Below are 20,769 nucleotides of genomic sequence, written 5' to 3' on the forward strand. Positions count from 1 at the left end.
CCCCCCCACCCCCTCGTGTTCCCCATGAAGGGCACGTGGGAGGGGGTAGAGAGCCTGTTCCCCCACATTCCCTTTGCTTTCATCACGAGTCGTGTTCAACCACGACGGCTGAACTCCAAATGTGTCGCACGCACACTGAAGGGAGTGGTCACAAGAGCCCCCGGGGTCCGTGAGTTGGCGTCTCCTTTGAAACGAAACGTACTGAAAGTTGTGAGCATTTTTTAGAAAGATTTTTCTCGCTTTCTCTCTCTCGATAAACATTCCCGAGTTGTATGTGAGCAAGCGTTTGTACGTTCGTTTCAGAGGAGCATTGCATCAATTCTAGATTTGAAGCTTTCGTGACTGCAAGGAATCATATTCTAAGGTTTTTTCGGTAGTCACGTAGGTAAAACCGTAATGCTGTCCTTCATATGTCCCCGATAAATTACGGTTAAAGATTGCACAATAGCATAGTATTCGTGAATTTGCCTTGAAGATACGATGGGAGAAACATTTTGACTTACGTAATGTAGGGTCAAAATTGGAGGGCGAATGATTTAAAGGCCCAAAGCCTTACCCAGATTGCTGCGTATACCAACAAATCTCTGTGTGTGTGTTAATTGTGTTGCATGCCTCCGACTTAATCCTCTCCCCATCGCACCAAAGCCATTTTTAACAACAAAAGCGTAATGGTGCAGCTCTAAAATTGCTTACTCACTCAGGCCACTGCTGCTGGAACGGCCTCCACTGATAGTTGTAGAAATCGCCTCTGGGAGGGTACTTTTGAGCAGACGTCTTGGAAGAGGTGGGAGTAAACCCACACTTTCATAGGAGCCGTCCATAAATGACGTCACGCAATTTTGGACGATTTATGAGCGCCCCCCCCCCCTTCGTCACACGGCGTGTGTCAGACCCCCCCCCTCAAATATGACATCACAAAGCTCTGTCCCCCCAAAAAAAAACATGCTTCAAATCGCTTTAAACTATTGTCATTGTCGTGCGTATTTAATGTGGCGCTTCACTCTGATGTTGTAGGAGAAAACATTTATTAAAAAGTCTATTTAATTAAGTAGAACGTGTTGTCTATATTTATTTAAAGTTGCGCATTTTGATGTGATGTCGCATTTCTGAACCCCCCCCCTCGTCACACATCGTCACAAATGTCTGACCCCCCCCCCCCCCTTAGGTGCGTGACGTCATTTATGGATGGCCCCATAGCTGTCAGCCCCTTATCAGTGCCCACCTTATTACAGACCAATTCATATCTTATTGGTAGGGCTGAACGATTTGTGGAAAATATCTAATTGCGATTTGTCTGACAGATATTGCGATTTGATTTGTGATTTAATTTTTTAAAGTCAAGCTTCAGTTCAATATTCACTGTGTAATAGAATTAAAACATGTGATGGAGCATTACCACGTGATACCATCAAAATATTAACTGCTCTATATATTCTAATGCAAGGATGAGAACTTAAAATATATGAATTGCTTCCAACATGTATTTATTAAAATGCTTAATTGAAATATAGCAATCAAACATATAACAATTGTTAAGTTAAATAAATAAAGTTATGATAATGAAAAATAAAACAATTCCAATAAGAAATTGATAGGACTTTTTTTAATCGCAGCCTTGGCGATTTGCTAATCGCATTGTTTTAAATTGCGATTTCGATTTGAAATCGATTAATCGTTCAGCCCTACTTATTGGTCACCCCGTGCCCCTTATACATCTCAACGTTTATCTTCTTGGTTCTAAAGTCACGTAGAAGGGAAATAATAAAATAATAAAAATAAAACATTATACAATACAATTCTCACGACGTTTCGGCCACAACGCAAGCAGCCATCCTCAGGTGACTTAAAGCTTTCGTGACTGCAGAAATTCATATTCTTGGGTATTTCGGTAAAGTCACGTAGATAGGTTCAAAGAAAATAACAAAAAAATGTATTGTATGTTCATTCTACAAATTCCCATCACAAGGGAGAAACACAAACAAATAGACAATGTTTTTGTTGCCCGTATTAAAACGGCTGTGCGCCGTATGGACCTGAAAACTAAATTTCCCTGTACAAGAATACGGGGTAAACCGCATGGGTTGACAGGTATGCAATGTATCCCGCAACACTCTGGCGTACGCATTTATAATGCTGGGCGGGTAGAGGTAAGGTGTGGCGGGTGGGGAGGTATTTAAACACATTCCTGCGGAGGGAGCTGGTAGGAACGTTGGGTTGCTCGGTCAATGGCCAGGGTCAAAGGCGGCGTGGTGTGTTCCGCAAATATGCTCGACTGTGAGGGCGGGCACAAGCCGGCGTGAGTAGGTTAAACGTTGAGTTTTATAAGGGCACCACGGGGTGACCAGCCCCTCCCCACCCAGCCCCACCCATCCCACCCCCCACCCAGCCCCACCCTTCCCACTCAGCCCCTCCCCACCCTCCCCTCCCCACCCAGCCCCTCCCCACCCTGCCCCTCCCCACCCTCCCCTCTCCACCCTGCCCCACCCCTCCCATTTTTGGATGCACGACGGACGGACACAATAATCTCCTGTGGGCTGGTGTAACCAGGAGGCTCCTACCAGTAGAAAATTGCACAATGTATCGAGTGCCGTGTCTGGGTAATCAAATCGAACGCGCGACCTCCGGAAGGAAACAAACAATGACGACCCAACATCGTCGTCAATAAACACTGGATTGCAAAGTCCAGTGTGCAAAATGGGACCTTTTTTGCCAGTATGAAAGTATGATGAAAATGAGAATAGATGTTACCCTTTTCTGCATGTTCACCACAAGTGCGTGTGGTTAACGCAGACATGATTCCTTGCAAAATAAATATTTCGCGATTTAACATCTTAACAGCATCTGTTTAATTACCAGAAAGGGTAAAACCTTTTCTTATTTTTTTCATAGCCAGTGTGCAAACTGTTTATGCCACAGCAGCATGAAAAATTATGTAATTGAGGCACTGTAGTTCGGTTATTTGTGATGCAGCAGAGGGATAGTATTTGGGTGTCTATTACTTCTCTTGGTCTAATTTTTCCAGGCCTCACGTTGTTCGTGGGTGACAGCTCTTGCACAGAAAAGGACACTCGACAACAGCAGGTCATGCCATGCTTACGAGACGCTGTGTAAACGATGCCTTGTTCAAACAAATATAAAACTGCCACAAAACAATAGAAAGCTAACGTGCAATAAGACCAATGAATGGATGGGTGTCGCACGGATGCTATTTACCGTGTCAAAGAACCTAATTAACCAGCACTGCCAAGAACCTGGGTTTGAATCCAGGCTTCAAACTGGAACGAGGCTGCTGGTATTTGCCCAGTCACTAATTTCTGCATGTGAAAAATCCATAATAATTGTGGTTTTGTCCATAAATTTGGCATAAATCAGAATTAAACATTTTTCTTTGGCACGCGACGTATGATGTTTGCGAAACTTCAGGGTCGTATATTCCTCTCGGTGACATTTTATATATTTATTATAAAAACACGTATTTTTTTTCATTTACATTTTTTCCCTGTATACGCTTGATGGTTACTGGAACTTAATACACTGTCATTCCGTACATTTCGATTCATTGCTCATCGTGTTTTATCTGGCCACTCCAGTTTCCTCCTCCACATGACACACTCCAAAATTGTATTGGTCCAGAATTCCAGGCCGGAACCTTTTAAACAACATATAGCACAATCTTTTTTTTTGGCCTGAAAGCAAGGCTGATAAATACCTGAGGACAAATACTTATTGGAAATATTGAAGTCATCCCATGTAAATAGATGTGTTGTTACGTTAGACATAACAAGACCGGTTTTAGAAAATGCAAGCTGCCCATGTCTCCTTCACGTCAAATGCAAATAGCAATGTCTCAATCGACGCAAATTTTTTAACATGGCTTGGTTAAGCCAAATAAAGTTTCCTCTGAGCCAGCATTGGCACGGTGAAGTATGGTCAAACATATTATTGGTTCTTTCGGTAAAGTCACGTAGAAGGGAAATAATAAAATAATAAACATAATAAAATACAATTCTCACGACGTCCATTAGGACGCTGTCTTTCCGACAGCTCTGTTCTTCACCTGAGGACGGCTGCTTGTGTTGTGGCCGAAACGTCGTGAGAATTGTATTTTATTATGTTTTATTTTTATTATTTTATTATTTCCCTTCTACATGACTTTAGCGAAAGAACCAAGAAGATGAATCCCTGCAGTCACGAAAGCTTTAAATCGAAATGTATGGTCAACAGCCCCTATGACCAACACGGCATGGGGGAGGCCAATCATCCAGCAGTGGATTGACAAGAGGCTGCACACGTACACAGAGAGAACACATTTACACATTCCTGCGGAGGGAGCTGGTAGGAACGTTGGGTTGCTCAGTCAATTGCCACAGTCAACGGCGGCGTGGTGTATTCCGCAAATGTGCCCGACCGTGAGGGCGGGCACAAGCCGGCGTGAGTAGGTTAAACGTTGAGTTTTATAAGGGCCCCACGGGGTGACCAATAATCCCCTGTAGGCTGGTGTAACCAGGAGGTTCCCCTACCAGTATAAGTCCCGTGATATATGTTCATGCGGTTAAGTTCCCCGTCACGTAGAGACGACGAGTTGCTGACTCTGCTGTGAATGGGCTGGAAAAAAAAAGACTTGTTCAAGGCTTCCTCGTACTGTCTTTAAATTTATTCTTTATTTCTAACACGACTCCCAGAATGTATTAGAATAACATTTCCCACGCACCATCACTCCCACGTGCTCCGGATTGTAAGACGCGCTCCTCACCCCCTACACACCACCCACCGTGTCATGGATGAGTCGTATCGTCCCGTAGGGTAAGGCAAGTGTGACCAGGTTTGTACTACTTCTGTATTGACACCGGGTACAAGTTGGTGGGGGGTTGGGGGGAGGTGCGTGTTATAATCCGATATTGATTCGCGTGTGTGATTTGTATATCTTTATTGACACCAACAAAACATTGGTGGGATGGGGTTGGTGGTGGAGGGTGCGTCTTGGTGCGTCTTATAATCCGGTAAGGATTCGTGCGATTTGTATATCTTTATTGACACCAAAAACAATTGGTTGTGAGGGGGTGGGGTGATGCGTCTTACTATTGAGTGCGTCTTATAATCCGGTAAGGATCCGTGCGTGTGCGATTTGTATATCTTTATTGACACCAAAAACAATTGATGTGAGTGGGTGGGGTGGTGTGTCTTACTATTGAGTGCGTCTTATAATCCGGTAAGGATTCGTGCGATTTGAATATCTTTATTGACACCAAAAACTGTTTATGTGAGTGGGGTGGTGCGTCTTATAATCCGGTAAGGATCCGTGCGTGTGCGATTTGTATATCTTTATTGACACCAAAAACAAATTGGTGTGGGGGAGGGGGCGCTCTTACCATCGTGCGCGTCTTATAATCCGCAAACGAAACGCGCTGCAGTTGAAACGAAACGCGCTGCAGTTGAAACGAAATTCAACGTCTGAAGGTAAAAAAGCCCCGCGGATCTGGCATGGCGAGCCACGTCTGGGTGTGTTGTACCCCTCGGCGTCACCGTGACGCGTCCTATATGAACGTCGCTCGCTCGCTCTCTCTCTCCCTGCCGTTCCTTCCTATTCATTGACATCGTGACCATCACGCCCTGCACACACACACACGCGCGCGTATCCTGGCTTTAACTATTTTATCGGCCCTCGGTAAGTGGATGATGATGGTGGTGGTGGTGGCTTTCGTGTGAGCGGTGCAAACGTTCATACCGTGTCGATTTGTGTGTGTGTGTGCCTTAGTACTGTACCGCTAAGCTCAGTTGAGTGGCGTGTTTATCCACACTAGATGTGTTTGCTTCACCGGTTTTATACATATACACACACAGATCTATTGCTCTGTAAATGTTTAACAATGCGAGGTTGTCTCGGATGCATCCCCAGTAGCCGAAGGCCAATTTCATCTCTTGAGCTGTTAACATTTTTATTTTGACGGTGGGCAAATATTCAAACCTGTTTTTTGGGGAGTGTGTCCCAATTGTTGGTACATATTCACCGTTTATATTGTGGCAAATGTCATATACACACACAACACCGTATATTTATCTCAGGACATCGTTACAGTGTTAATTAGTCTGGATATAACTTCACGATTTGACGTCGTGGGGTTTTAAAGTGGACGGCGCTTAGAGGTTTTGCCACTTTTGTTGGCTTAGATTGTAATTCAAAAAGTTGCTTTCTCTCACCCTTCTGGAACACGGCAAGAATGTAAACCAACCAGTCTCTCTCTCTCTCCCCTGATGATCACGCACATGAGTTGTGTTTAAAATCGCTTCTCGAACACGTCTTATGTATTGACCTCACTCGCACAGACCGCTCTTTAGCCCTGATAGAACACGCTAAGAATGTAATGAAATCTCACATCAGATAATACATGTGGTCAGAATGTATTCTATTAGTCACAGCAATCTATCCCTTCTAGAATATACGAGTGGATATCATGTTACGCCGTGGCGATCATAGTAAGGCAATATAGAGTGCCACAAAAGTGGCGATAGATTTAAGTTAAATGCCGTCGCGTTCAAGTTGTTCGATACCATTTGCGATTCGATTGTCACGATTTTATTTAAGTCAAAGTGCGGCTTTGCGTTGGGATCAATAGACGTGGACCCATAGGAGGTGCAGTACAACAATGCATTGTACTGCCCTGCCCTGGCCGGGCACCAAAGTGCGGGTTTGCGTTGGGATCAATAGACGTGGGGGCATAGGAGGTGCAGTACAACAATGGATTGTACTGCCCTGCCCTGGTCGGGCACCAAAGTGCGGGTTTGCGTTGGGATCAATAGACGTGGACGCATAGGAGGTGCATTACAACATTGGATTGTACTGCCCTGCCCTGGCCTGGCAGCCTATAGCGCCTGTTAAGCATGGTGGTCACCCATTCGAGGCACTTCCCAGATAAGCTTCCGGATCAAACAAGTCAGATCGGGGTCATATTGGCACATGGTTATATTATTACATAACTTAGTAATGCCCTATCTTTGATCCGTTTCAGTCGTAAGAATGATCGACTGTTGCCTTGGCCCGTCTGCTCGCAACCTCTGGTGCAGGATTATCTCTTGGAAGTCCAAGCCGGTTGTGGGACCGTCGCCTAGGTCGACTCAGCCGCGAATTTAGTACGCAACCGTACGCGTGTTTTTTTTGTGAACGTCACGTTGCCGACAGCCAGCAACTCACTCATGTTGGGGGGGGGGCGTTTTGTATCAACTTCATCCACTGCTGGACCAAGACCCCCTCCCCTATGCCATCGCCATCCCTCCATGGCCCCACGGTCGATGGTGCAACAATTCGGCTCCACACTGGCTGAGTTTTCATCGCTCCATCTCCGTGGTTTGACGTTCCTTTGGGCGTTGCCTACGTCTTGATGCCATTCTGTTATAAACTATCACAAAAATTATAAACTTTTTTTTTTACTTTACCCAGGTAAGGCTCGCTGAGCTAATATAGCTATTATTTTTTCAGAAGCGACCTGGCCACAAATGATAGCCAAAAGAAGTGGCTTGCCACGTAAATTGACAGCAGCCAAAACCCCTAAACGCATGGTTGAGTCTAAATGTGTAGGGGAAACCAGGAGGGGTGCGGAGAAAAATCAACGCGACCACGTTGAGAACATGCAAACTCCAAATACACAGGCTGTCAGGGTTGGGATCGAACCCATGACTTCCTGTATACCAGGCGAGGTAGTTAACATCTCCTAGCCACAGTGGCACCCCAGGTCACTTTTGACCAGTGACCATCATCCCCTTCTGGCGATGGTGCCTTGCCCAAGGCTACACTTTGTCTACTTCAATCAATTGTAAAGCCGCTAATTCTGTTATTTGTTCTCTGTCTTTGTGTTTCTCAGTAATGTCCAGCATGCGCATTGCTTTGTTGTGTACTTTTCAGTTTCTGTTCCATTTTGTTGGGTCAGCATATTGTCTGGCGACTATTGTTGATCTCATATGTACTGATGTAACACTATCCTCAGAGACGTCCCTTATGTTATTTTGATTATTGATTACACATTTACAAAAGCACTCCTTCCTGCCTGATCATTTTGATCTGGCAAATCTTTGATGATTTGCTCCTAGATGTAAACATCAGTAATAGGTTGTCTTCGTCAAAGTCAATAAGCATTTTCTTTTCTTTAGTTGCTATGTGACTTATTTTTTTTTGCTCACGTTTTCATTAACCCAGCTTTTCAGCCCTACATTGTTAGGTTGTTGACTCATTTCCTATAATTCTTTACCATTTGTTACTCGCCTTTTTGCCCGTCCAAGGACGGGTGTATTGCAGTAAATGTGAAATTTGCAAGCGAAAAGTAGACCGTGACGTGATATATTCATTGCATAAATGCGTGTGCAGTTGGTAAGGGCACGGTGACACAGACTTATTTCATTTTAAGGTTATTATCCCTTGTTCATCATGACGTCCTTTTTATTATTACACGCTTTTTATTAACTCACTCTGTTGTTGTATCCTCAAATCTTGTAACTCAATTTTAACCCACTTCCCAATGTGGTATCGACTGCAAACTTGGTATACTTATGTCATACTGATGACAATACTATCATTAAAAATATATATTTTTAAACATTCTTTTTTAAATGTTATATTTAGGCTTGGATGTTATTGTCCACGCTCAACTCACGTTGGCTTTAATTGGCCACGGTCCCTTACGTTGTGGCAAGCTTCGGGGCCACTTCATGGAGTCGTGGAGTTTTTCCATTACTAGTAGGGTACATTTAATAAAAGCGTGTTTTTAAAAAAAAAGTTTTTTAAATATGACTTATTACTTCGATGTCTCAACAGCGTTACGGAGATCGCGTGATGACGTGAGGGTTCTTCTGCCTTTGTAGTGAGGGTTGTAAGTTGACGCTGAGGAGGGGGGAGGAGGCACCTCGCCCCCCCCCCATGTGGAGTGACGTCACCCGCTAATTAATATTAATGAGGGGGGCTGGTCGACGGAGTGACGTCATGAGCGTTGCACACAGACATTCTTGGCCCATTATAATCGGTAATAATAATGGGGGGGGTCCATTTGACGTTACCTGCTCATGATTATTAATGAGGGGGGAGGGTACTCCATGTGGAGTGACGTCACCCGATAATTAATATTAATGAGGGGGGCTGGTCGATGTGGAGTGACGTCACGAGCGTTAAGGACAGACATTCCTGGGTGATTATAGTGGCTATATAGAAATGTGTGAATCTGGATGACTACATCAACCTTCACCAACTCGAATGCCTGTTTAGAGATTACTAACGCCAGTCGTTATTACAGGTAGTCCTCTACTTACGATGGAGATGCGTTACGACGACCCCAGGAGTCTTAAAGAATGGTGATAATTTAGCAAAACAGAGCAATTTACAGTACGTACTGTATTAACTGTATACTGTATGCATTTATTAATTACAATATTGTATTGCACAGTAAAATGTTAATTAAAAAAACAAGGTAAATTCTTAGCCTACCTATATGAACTGCAATTTAATAGAAAGTTTTTTCAGGTTGTTGATGGCAATTTTGTCGTATCGCCATCGTAAGATCGAAATATCGTAAGTCGGAAACATCGTATCTCGGGGACTACCTGTATATATAAATATACAGATTATTAATTTGTCTCTTCGAGAATCTGATTGGTAGTACAATGTGTATATGGTCATTGGTAGAAAACTTTTTTTGCAAATCCAGCTTACATTTGTGTGGATGGTTGGATTATAAATTGTTCATTATTTGGTTCTCTATGACCATTGTGAAGAGTTTATATTTTTGTGATAGACTAATGTGTCTGCAATTGTTCACATCAGTTTGGTCCGCCCTCTTTGAAACGAATAATGCTAATTTAATCACTTCCCGATTTGAAACGTACATTTTTTTTTTAATGTTTGTCCATGTCAGCTCAAGCTTCCCCGAAATCACGTGGCTAATGTGTGGCTACTCCCGCCCCCTTTATTTACCCCTCGACCTTTCCCCTATAAAAATAAACACACAAAGCCTTTCCTCTATTTAAAGCTTTCGTGACTACAGGGATTCATCTTCTTGGTTCTTTCGGTAAATTCTTCACCTGAGGACAGCTGCTTGTGTTGTGGCCGAAACGTCGTGAGAATTAAATTTTCTTATGTTTTATTTTTTATTATTTTATTATTTCCCTTCTACGTGACTTTACCGAAAGAACCAAGAAGATGAAGTCTTTCCTCTGTGCAGTTAAAGCCAGCTCCTTCCTCTCTCTTCCCTCCCCTTTCATCACCCTCTCATCCCCAACATCGTAACCGTTCTCTCCTTCACTGCCCGGCGCTCTATATGGACATATTAAACTAAAGATTATTTTTGTTTACCAGGTAAGGCCGGCTGAGCTATATAGCTCTTTCCCAGAATGTGCCTGATCTCATCGGATCTTGGAAGCTAAGCAGGGTTGAGCCTAGATCGTGCATGGATATTTTGGTACTAGCTAGTGATGTAGATGCTCACCCCAAGCCCTCATTGCTTTGATAGTGCATTGTCTTTGAGCTGTACGCCTTTTGGCGTCCTCTGGTCGAGCACCAATTGGGTCGAGGCTCAAAAGAAAGCCGTCCCTTGGTGTGGACCAATCAGTTTCAAGGACAATGCACATATTATCATAGTGTGTTTCTGTTTGCATTTTGACTGCAAGTATTGTGGTTAATGCAGACATGAATCCTTGTAAAATGGTTTCAGTTTTGTTGCAAGAAAAAAGGGGAAAAACCCTATTATTATATTTTGGTACTGGCAAAGGAGGTCTAATGATGAAGTATAACTGCTGTTCTCCCATGTCTTTGCACCACACCTTCAGAAATCAATACTCAACCAGTGTGGTAAAGTACTGTCAGAAAATCCAAGAGTGTTTTGATAAGGGCTGTATATAATGATCACTATCTCTGGCCTTAATACTGACTCAATTCTGTATCTCTTAACCCCTCTTAAGCTCATCCTAACACTAACCCTTCCCCTTTTATTAACTCTACCGCTTAACACTAGCCTTATGCCTATCTCTTACAATAACCCTAACACCAACCATGCCCCTATCTCTCACCCATCCACTATCACGATTGTTACCTTGATCTCCTATCCTAACACACCAGGTCTGAAGCATAACCGCTAAACCTGTCCAAACACTTTAAACAATATGGGAACCTCAACTCTATCCCATATTCACTGTCTCTCTCACCATCTAAAGTGTTATGTCATTTTCTTGGTTCTTTCGGTAAAGTTTTTCCGATAGCTCTTGTTTCTTCACCTGAGGACGGCTGCTTGTGTTGTGGCCGAAACGTCGTGAGAATTTATTATTATTTAATTATGTTTATTTTATCATTTCCCTTCTACGTGACTTTACCGAAAAAACCAAGAAGATGAATCCCTGCAGTCACGAAAGCTTTCAATCGAAATGTTACGTCATTCTTCTCTTCCAAAACTCGAGTACAAGTCTAATTCTAGTCCTTACCAGAATCGAGCCATTGCTATTCATTTTGTATTGACACATTTGGAATTTCAAGAGCGCAAAAATGCAACTTAAAAAAGCCATCTAAACCGCTTCCATATCCATAGTGCACACCATAGCCTTGTTGTGTGCGAATGTCAACACGGAAATATTTTGAAGCTAAACTTGCAAAAGAGGAACACATGTTTGTAAAGAGTTTATGCTCTTTAAGGTCACTGATAAAAAGAGTTCATGCAAAATGAAAACTATCTTTAGTTGAAAAACAATATCTGGCCTTAAATTATATGATTCACTTTATTTGGCCAGCTTTATACAATCTTATCTCCACAGTGTAGTTAAAATGAAACCCTTATCTTTAGAGTTCCTGTTTCACTGGAACGCGTCTACTTCCATGCAGTGCACCACTGTATGGAAGTAGCATCGTCTACATACGGTGTGAAAGATGTTCAACATACACGTCATGTGCTTAATTCTGCACGTTAATTTGTTGCACAGACACCTTTTGCTGTAAGGATGCGTTTGTCCCTGGTCTCCCTTGCAAAAACAGGCGTCTGGTCTTGACATGTTCGTAGCTGCTCTTAAAGGAAGTGAATTGAATACACGTTACTGTACACAAGTAATCACTGATTTAACATGCGGAGCGGTGGAAAAGTGTCTGGCTCACGGCTCTGAACTACACGACAAGAAGGTGTTAGCTAGTGGATATCTATGAAAAAGTACTCTTAGTTCTTTCGGTAAAGTCACGTAGGTAAAAAATGAAATTAAAATTAATAAAAATAAAATAAAAATCACGACATTTCGGAGACAACACAAGCCTCCGTCATCAGACTTGTGTTGCCTCCGAAACGTCGTGATTTTTATTTTATTTGTATTAATTTTAATTTCATTTTTTACCTACGTGACTTTACCGAAAGAACTAAGAGTATAAATCCTTGCAGTCACGAAAGCTTCAAATCTAGAATCTATGAAAAAGCTTTATAGCTCATCAGATTCCTCCTGTTTAAATAGAGATTCTGATTCATGGGCATGTCAGGGGGGCATGGTCGTGCATTTCTCATTCATTAATTCCTTATCACGCGGAGCCTGTGAAAAAAAAATTCGGCTTACCGCACTGGCTGACCATCAGTGATCGAGTGATATCTGAACTCCGGTTCGTACCCAGCAGTGTGGTGAAGTATGGTAAAAAAAATAACCCTCTGTGGCTGGCATGGGGAGGCATTCATTTCGCAGTGGATTTGACAAACTGCTGTTCGTTAACGTGACAGTGTTTTCAACTCCTCACAATTTAAGGGTATATAATATATAAATATGCATCACATGAACAAGTATACAACATTTTACACGCTTTTATATGTTGTTGAGACGTATGTACGCAGGTGAGAATATGCAGCTGTCCAAATTAATGTTCGTCTCGTGTGCATGTTTAAGATGCAGACGCATTGTTGGTGAATGTGATCCTTATCCAAAATTTTCAACTAAAAAGGGGAAGGGAATTACAAATATGAGTGCATGCTGCCGTGTTCTCGCCTGTGAGAGCAGCCACAACATGGTTCGAGTACTTCCACTATGACTCCAATCACCCAAGTTCGATTCTGGGCCACGGCTGACGTCACGTTTCAAGTTTTATTTTGCTTAACGTGGTGAGAAGCTCAACAAACCGAGGATAATCTCAATGCGGGACCCTTTTTGTGCCAGCATCAAAATATAAGAATGGGTACTCTTAGGTTTTTTCGGGTAAAGTCGCGTAGGTAAAAAATAATGATAAAATAAAATAATAATTACTGAAAATAACTAAATTAAATCACGACGTTTCGGAGGCAACACAAGTCTCCATCTTCAGGTGGGACCGTCACAGCTAAATGTACTGTCCCACCTGAAGACATAGACTTGTGTTGCCTCTGAAACGTCGTGATTTAATTGAGTTATTTTCATTTATTTTTATTTTTTACCTACGTGACTTTACCGAAAAAACCTAAGAGTATGAATACTTGCAGTCACGAAAGCTTCAAATCTATAAGAATATGTTTTACCCTTTTTGGCAATAAAACAGGCGTTAAGAAGTTAAAACACCAAACGGAAACCTTTCGCAAGGAATCCTGTCTGCATTAACCACACGTACTTGTGGTGAACATGCAAACAAAAACATGTTCTTTGAGACGATGCATAGATTATCAGTGCATGCTTTTTTCTCAAAGACAACGCGTTTATCAGAGCATATTTCTGTTTGCATGTCCGCTCTGGTGACGGAGCGTAGCTCTCAACGGCGCGCTAGGACCTTTTATCAATCCACTCCTGGACGAGGGCCTCCCCCTCCCCTCCACGGCATTGCAGGTCGTTGAGGTGACCTCCACATACTTTACCACAGTGGCAAATGCGAGAGTTGAGAGAACGGTGGGACAGCATAATAAAACAAATGTTGTCGTCGTCCCTCCGCATCTCTGATTAGCACGGTTGGCTATGTACAGTGCGAAAGAAGTTGAACATATGTTGGTGTAGCGTATGTATGTAACGTAAGATTTTGCACCACTGCCCTCTCTTGCCCACGAACTTGGTACAACTCCTCAGTCAGCTGTGACAACCAACAGGGCTTGCACGTTAATCGCCCATCCAAATGACTAACCCAGGCTTCTTGCCTGCTTCACTTCTGAGATCTGATAAGATGGGGTGCATTCTGGGTGATTTGGTCATCGGCATTACGATGTTTATGGTTTAAGTTTATTTTTGTAGTTATGCCGGAAACTTTGAATCCTCGCGACGATTATCTGATGTGGAATTTACCCAGCCCCCATTACCCATGACACGGATGTCTTCGGGGAGGACAAGGAAGATTTTTGAGCATTATTGACATTTCTGGTTAACAGCAGTTCTGCAAGTGGAACAAAAACTGAAAAGTGTGGAAACTAGATTTTAACAGACGGAGAGGCGGTTTAGAGAACGTGGTTACAGAGAGAATATAGGTTAAACGCGTAACCTTGACTGTTGAGACACATTGCAAGAAAGGATCGATGATTGCCATTGGTCCGTATAGTTTAACACAGCAGTAGGCTTTCGCAACCAATATTATTCATAATGAAGGGTTTGTTTTGGGTTAGATTGTGTAAATATAAATTGGTCATTAGAACCCGCCACCACCTGACGGCCAATTAGAAAGGGTTTGTCACGTAAACAAAACGTGCCAATTATAATTGGCACATCTTGTGTGCTCAAGTAGTAACTGATCAAGTAGTAACTAATTATTTACTACTTGAGCGCACTGGTGTTTTGGACAATATACTCGCAACATTTACAATTCAAGTACGAGGTTTCCCTGGTGATTACAACCAGCTTCATCAGGCGATAGCCAGAGTCATCCAGCAGTGGGTAGATTACGGCTGGTGTGGCAACCGTAGGAGGCATTTGTAGGAAGGCAAGTATATATTTTTTTGCGAGGGCTAAAATCAATCAATTATTTCATCAATTGCAGATAATAAATTTTGTACACTTGATATATTGCTTGTTAATGTTTAATTTGTTTAACTTTCCGAAGTTTACTTTCATTACACTGTACACTACAGGTGTCGTATGTATTGGTGGGTGTTTGGAATATGTTGGCTGGATAGAGGGGACTTAAAGGGCACGGTACAGATTAGAAAAAGAGATGGACTGATGTGGTAAAGAAGTATGTGGAGCCGAGTGGACTTGCCGATGACTGGTACCAGCGGTGTCGAGATCGACCTCTATGGAGGAGGCTCGTGAAGGACGCTGCTACTGGGCAGTTGGAGGCAGTCGCCCTGCAGCAACAACTTTAGGGCAGAGGGAACGACGTTCACAACGAGCGGAGCGCCGGTCGGTTAAAACGCAACAAGTTGCCAGAGTGGGGAGCACAGGTGCATCTGCAAGTCATCTCAGTTAATCAACCCATTGCACCTGGGTCTGTTCCATGACCTGTCAGCAAGCCTTCGACACTTCACGTGGCCTTAAGGTGCACCTAGCTTGGCACAAGCGTCGTGGTGATGTCACCATCACTTAATTGCGAACGACGGTGGTTGTTTTGGAATGAGCACCGTCAACGTATGTGGTTGTGGTTACATCATGGTCTTGGATCTTTTTTTAAATAACGCACAGCACAGAGGAGGAGTGGTGGCGGCACAGTGATTTAAGCCCTGCGCTTTGAACCTGGTGACCCGAGTTCGCTTCCCGGCCACAACTAACATCAATGGCTTTGATATCTTAACCAGTTCCGAACCCCCCCCCCAGCTCCACTAACCTGCACTGGCCGACTGACACGTCGATTAGAGGTTGAATTGCAGAGGGCTCTAAGTTATCATAATTACCCTAGTCTCATGATTATTAAATGCATCCTACATTTTTTTACTGTTATGATCTGGAGAATAGTCTACAGTACTACGGAGAGCCATCTTCTTTCGCACCGTACGTAACCAACCGTGCTTAAACGGAGGTGCGGGGGAAGGACAACAAACTGAACACACACAAAAACTGTTCGAAAAAAAATATTTTTTAATTTCCCTAAAGAAATTCGTTTTCAATTGAAGGTGGTTGTCATGGCGCTGCTCATAATTTGGTAGAGATTGTCTCGTAGAAAATGATTATCAACTGACCGGTGGGGTCTTTTACGGCCCTTTAGAGAGATCATGTATTGCTATGGAGAAACCCTTTTTCAATAAGGTGATTTTGTTCTTGGTTCTTTCGGTAAAGTCATTTATATAGAAAATCAAATTAAACTAAAATTATTTGTTATTTTAATTAAATTTGTATTTAATTTTTTATTTTCTATCTTCGTGACTTTACCGAAAGAACCAAGAATATGATTTCCTGCAGTCACGAAAGTTATAAGTCAAAATTTAAGGCGATTCTGTACAACTAGATTTTAAATACTCAATTCATGCTGTTAAATACAGGTGGATGGGGAGGGGGAGCACATTCACTAATAATCGGTATTTCGTCAAAAACATTTTACAGCACAGTTTATAGCCAGAATAGCTGACACACGGTCACACATAATATGAAGGTATAATGATTTATTTAAATATGTTTCTGTGTTTGTTCATGTGTGGTTTCGTGTTGCTTTGTATGTGTCACGTGACACCTCGGACGTGCTTGCCACAAACGAGCGCCACGTTGGCGAGATGTTAACTCCCTCGCCCGGTATTCAGGAAGCGTGGGTTCGATCCCAACCCTTGACGCCTGCTGTATGTTTGGAGTTTGCATGTTTTCCCCGTGGTCGCGTGGATTTTTCTCCCGGTCCTCCGGTTTTTCCCTTCACATTTATAAACATGATGCTTTTAGAGTATTTGGCTGCTATAAAATTTAACGTGATGAGCCACTTCGTTCAGCTGTCATTTTGTGGCCAGGTCACTTCTGAAAAATAGCTATATAGCTCAGTGGGCCTTACCTGGTAAAATAAAAAAAATGTTCACTTTATAGAGATGTTACATCTCAAGGGATTTGCCAGGTAAGATATTTCAATGAGATTAAATAAATAAATGTCCGTCCCCCCCCTCACTACATTACTCCACCCAGCGCTTGTCATGTAGAAAAACTGGAAAATGTCATTCAAAACGGTACCATCATTTGTATGCTTCATCACTGCACACACACAAGTGGTGCAATGTTGCATTGCACATTTTAAAACCTTATTGCGTTCCCTTGACAGTGCATTCTCACCGTCGTCATCGGCATCGTCGTCATACTGCCTTCGGTCAAAATCACCGGCAGCGTGTCCCAGCTCATCCCTATCTCGAAGGCGAGGTAGGAGTTGAGTCTGAGTAATTGCTTTGGATGCGTGGCCACCAAGCCCAGGGGTCGGCAAACCAAAATAACAAGAAGAGCCGTTTATTTAGAATTCGGTAAGAATTTCGAAATATTTCAAGAGCCGCAATGCACGTTAATAACGTCACGAAGCCGTCTTTGTGTCTCACGTTCCTCCTGGTGTGGTTGTGTCAACATGATCGTGTGAGAGAGTCAAAGGGAAAATTCTGACCACGCCACCACCCACAAGTCCTTGTGTGCTGTTGCGGCTTTCATATGTGATCACGAACAGACACACACACCTGTTGGACTCGCCACCACATCACTACCTTTACCACTAACCCCCTATTCCAGGGGTCGGCAACAAAAATGACAAGAAACATTTTTTTCTAATTCCGGAAAGAAAAAAAGGTCAATATTTAGAGAGCTGGAAAAGCCCGTGAATGACGTCACGGAGCGCTCCTTAGAGAGCCGCAGTTTGTCGACCCCTGACGATGCCGAACAAGTTTTTGTTGAAGGCCGTCTTCTGGGGCTATATTTGTGGCCTGCAGAAAACAGTGTGGCAAAAAACATTCTTGTACGGTACGTCTGTGGTTTCTGCATCGTGCATGCTTGCGGTCTTATAACATCCACATAACTAACCCGCACTCCTTTGGGGGGGTGTCATCCTCCAGACATGTATTGACACAAAGGGCTGTAAATCGATATTCACACTTCCCATTTTTGTTGCACGAAACCGGAGTTGTTGCACTTTCTACCCTTTAATACGCGGTGAAAGTTTGCGTTTCACTTTTTTTTACATGAACGTTTCGTTGGTTAAAGTTTATCTGCAAACCAATCGTCGATGAAGTCACTTGATCAAAAACAAATGCCATTGATTTTTGCGGTGGATAATTATTTGGGCACCTTAACGAAGGGCAGAACTCCCCCACCCCCTCACCCCATTCTGCCACACCCCCAGTGTGGCGGCTTCCAATGGCGCCGCTTCTAGTGACGCCGGTGACGTCAGCAAGACCCACCCCCTCGCCATCACCTCCCGTCCAGCGGCACGTGGAAACGCAGGCTGGGCTATTCTTCCCCACGTTATTGATTAGTTGAGTGATCGAACTGATCAATGGGAGTGTAATCGGATAATCCCGCTCCGATTTAAAGTCAAAGAGGAAGCTTTGGAGGGTATTTGGTCTACTCTTCCACGCTGACCAGATGTGTTGGAATAGGTGGGAGTACCCACGCTTTACTCCACCGCACACGACCTACCTACCGATTGACTAACTGTGGCCTGTACCCATTTATACTGTGGGAGGGATTTAAGAAACGTGTCCATTATTTTAACCGTCGCGCAAGAAGATCCAGTCGAATGGTGGCGAGCTCTGGATTGCAGCGTCCTAACTGTTACGCAGATTTCTGAATTTAAAGTTGAACCACATACATACTCGGGAGTAGAAAGGCAACCGAAAGAGAGGAGAAATTCAATAAATCTGCGTGGGAGGGGGGGGGTACTATATCAACGGCAATCCGGTAATCTGTCGTGGGCCGCGGAGGTTGGACCAAATAAATCCGCGACGATGTTTTTGCACCGACGTGGTGTGCCACGGATCAAGGGGGGAAGGAGTTGCTGCGCGGTTCCATTTATCCGTGAAAGTTTGCGGATTACAGGGGAAGCGCGGCACGTGACCCACGGGTAAAATTAATCCGCGATAGCTTTTCTGATTGTGAGTTTAGCTAAGACCCAAATGGCGCAGTTTAAACAAAATGCAAAAACCCTTTTCTACCAAGCAAAAATGACATCGTCGTAGCTTTGTCTGTGCAGATGCGAAACGTAAGAGTTATTATTTGCGAGATAGAGACATTAACCATTCGGCATTTCTCTGTAGCTCAGCTACTGCAGCTCTGCATTAGATGTGCCCACTTCTACGGATCACGATGTTGCAATCCGGCAACTTCTTTCACTCCGCCGCGGTGTTCCACGGGAGCAATCGCGGACTGGGAATATAATCCGCGAGTAAAAGGGTTTCGTGTATTATTAGATCAAGTATTAAAACGTCTGTGTTATAATTGGTTTTTTACCCTTTTATCTGGCAACAAAACTGTTTGCATAGACCACAATACCTGCAGTCATAATGCAAACAAAAAATCATAACTCTGATAATGTATGCACTGTCCTTGAAGTTGATTGGTCCACACCCGATACAGCTTTCCTTAGAGCCTAGTCTCACATGGGTTGGACCAGATGACGCCAAAAGGCGCACTTTTGCAGGTATTGTGGTCTATGCAAACATGACTCCTCGTAAAAAAGGTGTCAGTTTTGTTGCCAGATAAAAGGGTAAAAAAACAATTATCATATTTTTTACTGGCAAATGAGGTACCAATGGTGTAAACGTCTGTGTTGTTATTTATTTTATTATTATATTATTTTGCTGTAATAGTTTCTGCTTTGCTTTTCTGTCTGTTCACAGGACCCCTTTAAGTTGGTTCGCTGGAGAAGTGAAGCATTGTATATTCCGGTGCCCATTCAACAATGAGGGCTTCAGGTAGGTGTACCACCAATATTGCCTATATAGGTAAATAATTGTTTTGTGTATGTGCAGATCTCCACTCTGAAATCTTCACATATAAACAAAATATATGTTTTAGTCGGGCAGCCTATTGGCTTTCTAGATTCAATGCTATCAAGCAGAATTTGTTTAAGCAGGAAAACTCTGGGCAGATTGTGACCCTTCTGGGCCTTATCAGCAAAATGCCGCTGGGTTACCTGGTGTTATTTACACGAGCGTTCCATACAAACGATTAGACGCTGTTAAACGCAAAAGGCAGTATTATCGAACACAAAATCACAATACATTGCCATGGAGTGTCATGGGCAAATGCATACATAGGCAGAACTCAATTCCATGTCTTCACTTATGGAAATTATGCTTATTTTGGAAAGCTTGTTCACATTTAGATTAGAGATTGTGGTAAGTGACCACAATAATTTCCATGCCTATCGCTTATCTTCTCCATGTGTGTTGCCAGTGTAAGCTTAGACAAGAGCTACATTTTAAGCACCACTGCCAAAGCATTATCACCGAACAATGTGTTTCACTTTAAGCTGGGGTAGGGGGGGGGCATTCACTGCCACCAGCTACCATCACCTTCCCCTAATCTCGGGGTTCTGTGTTCCTTATCAGATCGTTTTGTCTTCTTTGGCTTGTAACTTCCCGCTGTTGGGCAAGCCTCGTCCCTCCCCCATTAAATCTTCTTCCTTTCCTGAGTTGAGTCTCTGTCAAGTAGTGGTGCATCCCTGCCCCCCGAACTCGGTGATGTCGTCTCACAGCTGCCGTCCCTTCTGCTGGTCCTCTTTGCTTCCTTCACCTTCTCTCGCTGTCCTCCCTGACGCAGTTCATGTTGCCCGTGTCCCTCTCGTCGGTTCCCAGCCAGATGGGTCGCGTATGAAATTAGAGCCGCCGGTGTTTCGGCTTGAGGGTGGTGGCTGTTTGTGCATGTCCTAGTTGCATGTCTTCTCTTCCCTATTGCTACCATTCCTCATCTGTGTTTATTGCCCTCTTCCTTCCTCACCCAATGTATTGCCCC

At 43.3% G+C, this 20,769-nt stretch overlaps 1 protein-coding gene across 4 annotated transcripts in view; it reads left to right on the forward strand.

Moving 5' to 3' along the window:
• Positions 1–5,377: 5,377 nt before the first annotated feature.
• Positions 5,378–20,769, forward strand: part of LOC144729382 (protein FAM3C-like) — a 37,157-nt gene continuing 21,765 nt past the window's right edge. The window contains exons 1-3 of one of the 4 annotated variants that reach the window (XM_078609623.1): positions 5,517–5,665; positions 17,102–17,294; positions 19,653–19,727. In XM_078609623.1, the coding sequence (XP_078465749.1) occupies positions 19,715–19,727 (13 nt within the window). In that variant the 5' untranslated portion in view covers positions 5,517–5,665; positions 17,102–17,294; positions 19,653–19,714. Of the gene's footprint in view, positions 5,458–5,516; positions 5,666–17,101; positions 17,295–19,652; positions 19,728–20,769 lie in introns of those variants that run through there. The other 3 variants (XM_078609622.1, XM_078609624.1, XM_078609621.1) reach the window with 3 other exon arrangements.

Source organism: Lampetra planeri, chromosome 32 (assembly GCF_965212315.1).
Source record: "Lampetra planeri chromosome 32, kcLamPlan1.2.h2, whole genome shotgun sequence".
NCBI classification, from domain to species: domain Eukaryota; kingdom Metazoa; phylum Chordata; class Hyperoartia; order Petromyzontiformes; family Petromyzontidae; genus Lampetra; species Lampetra planeri.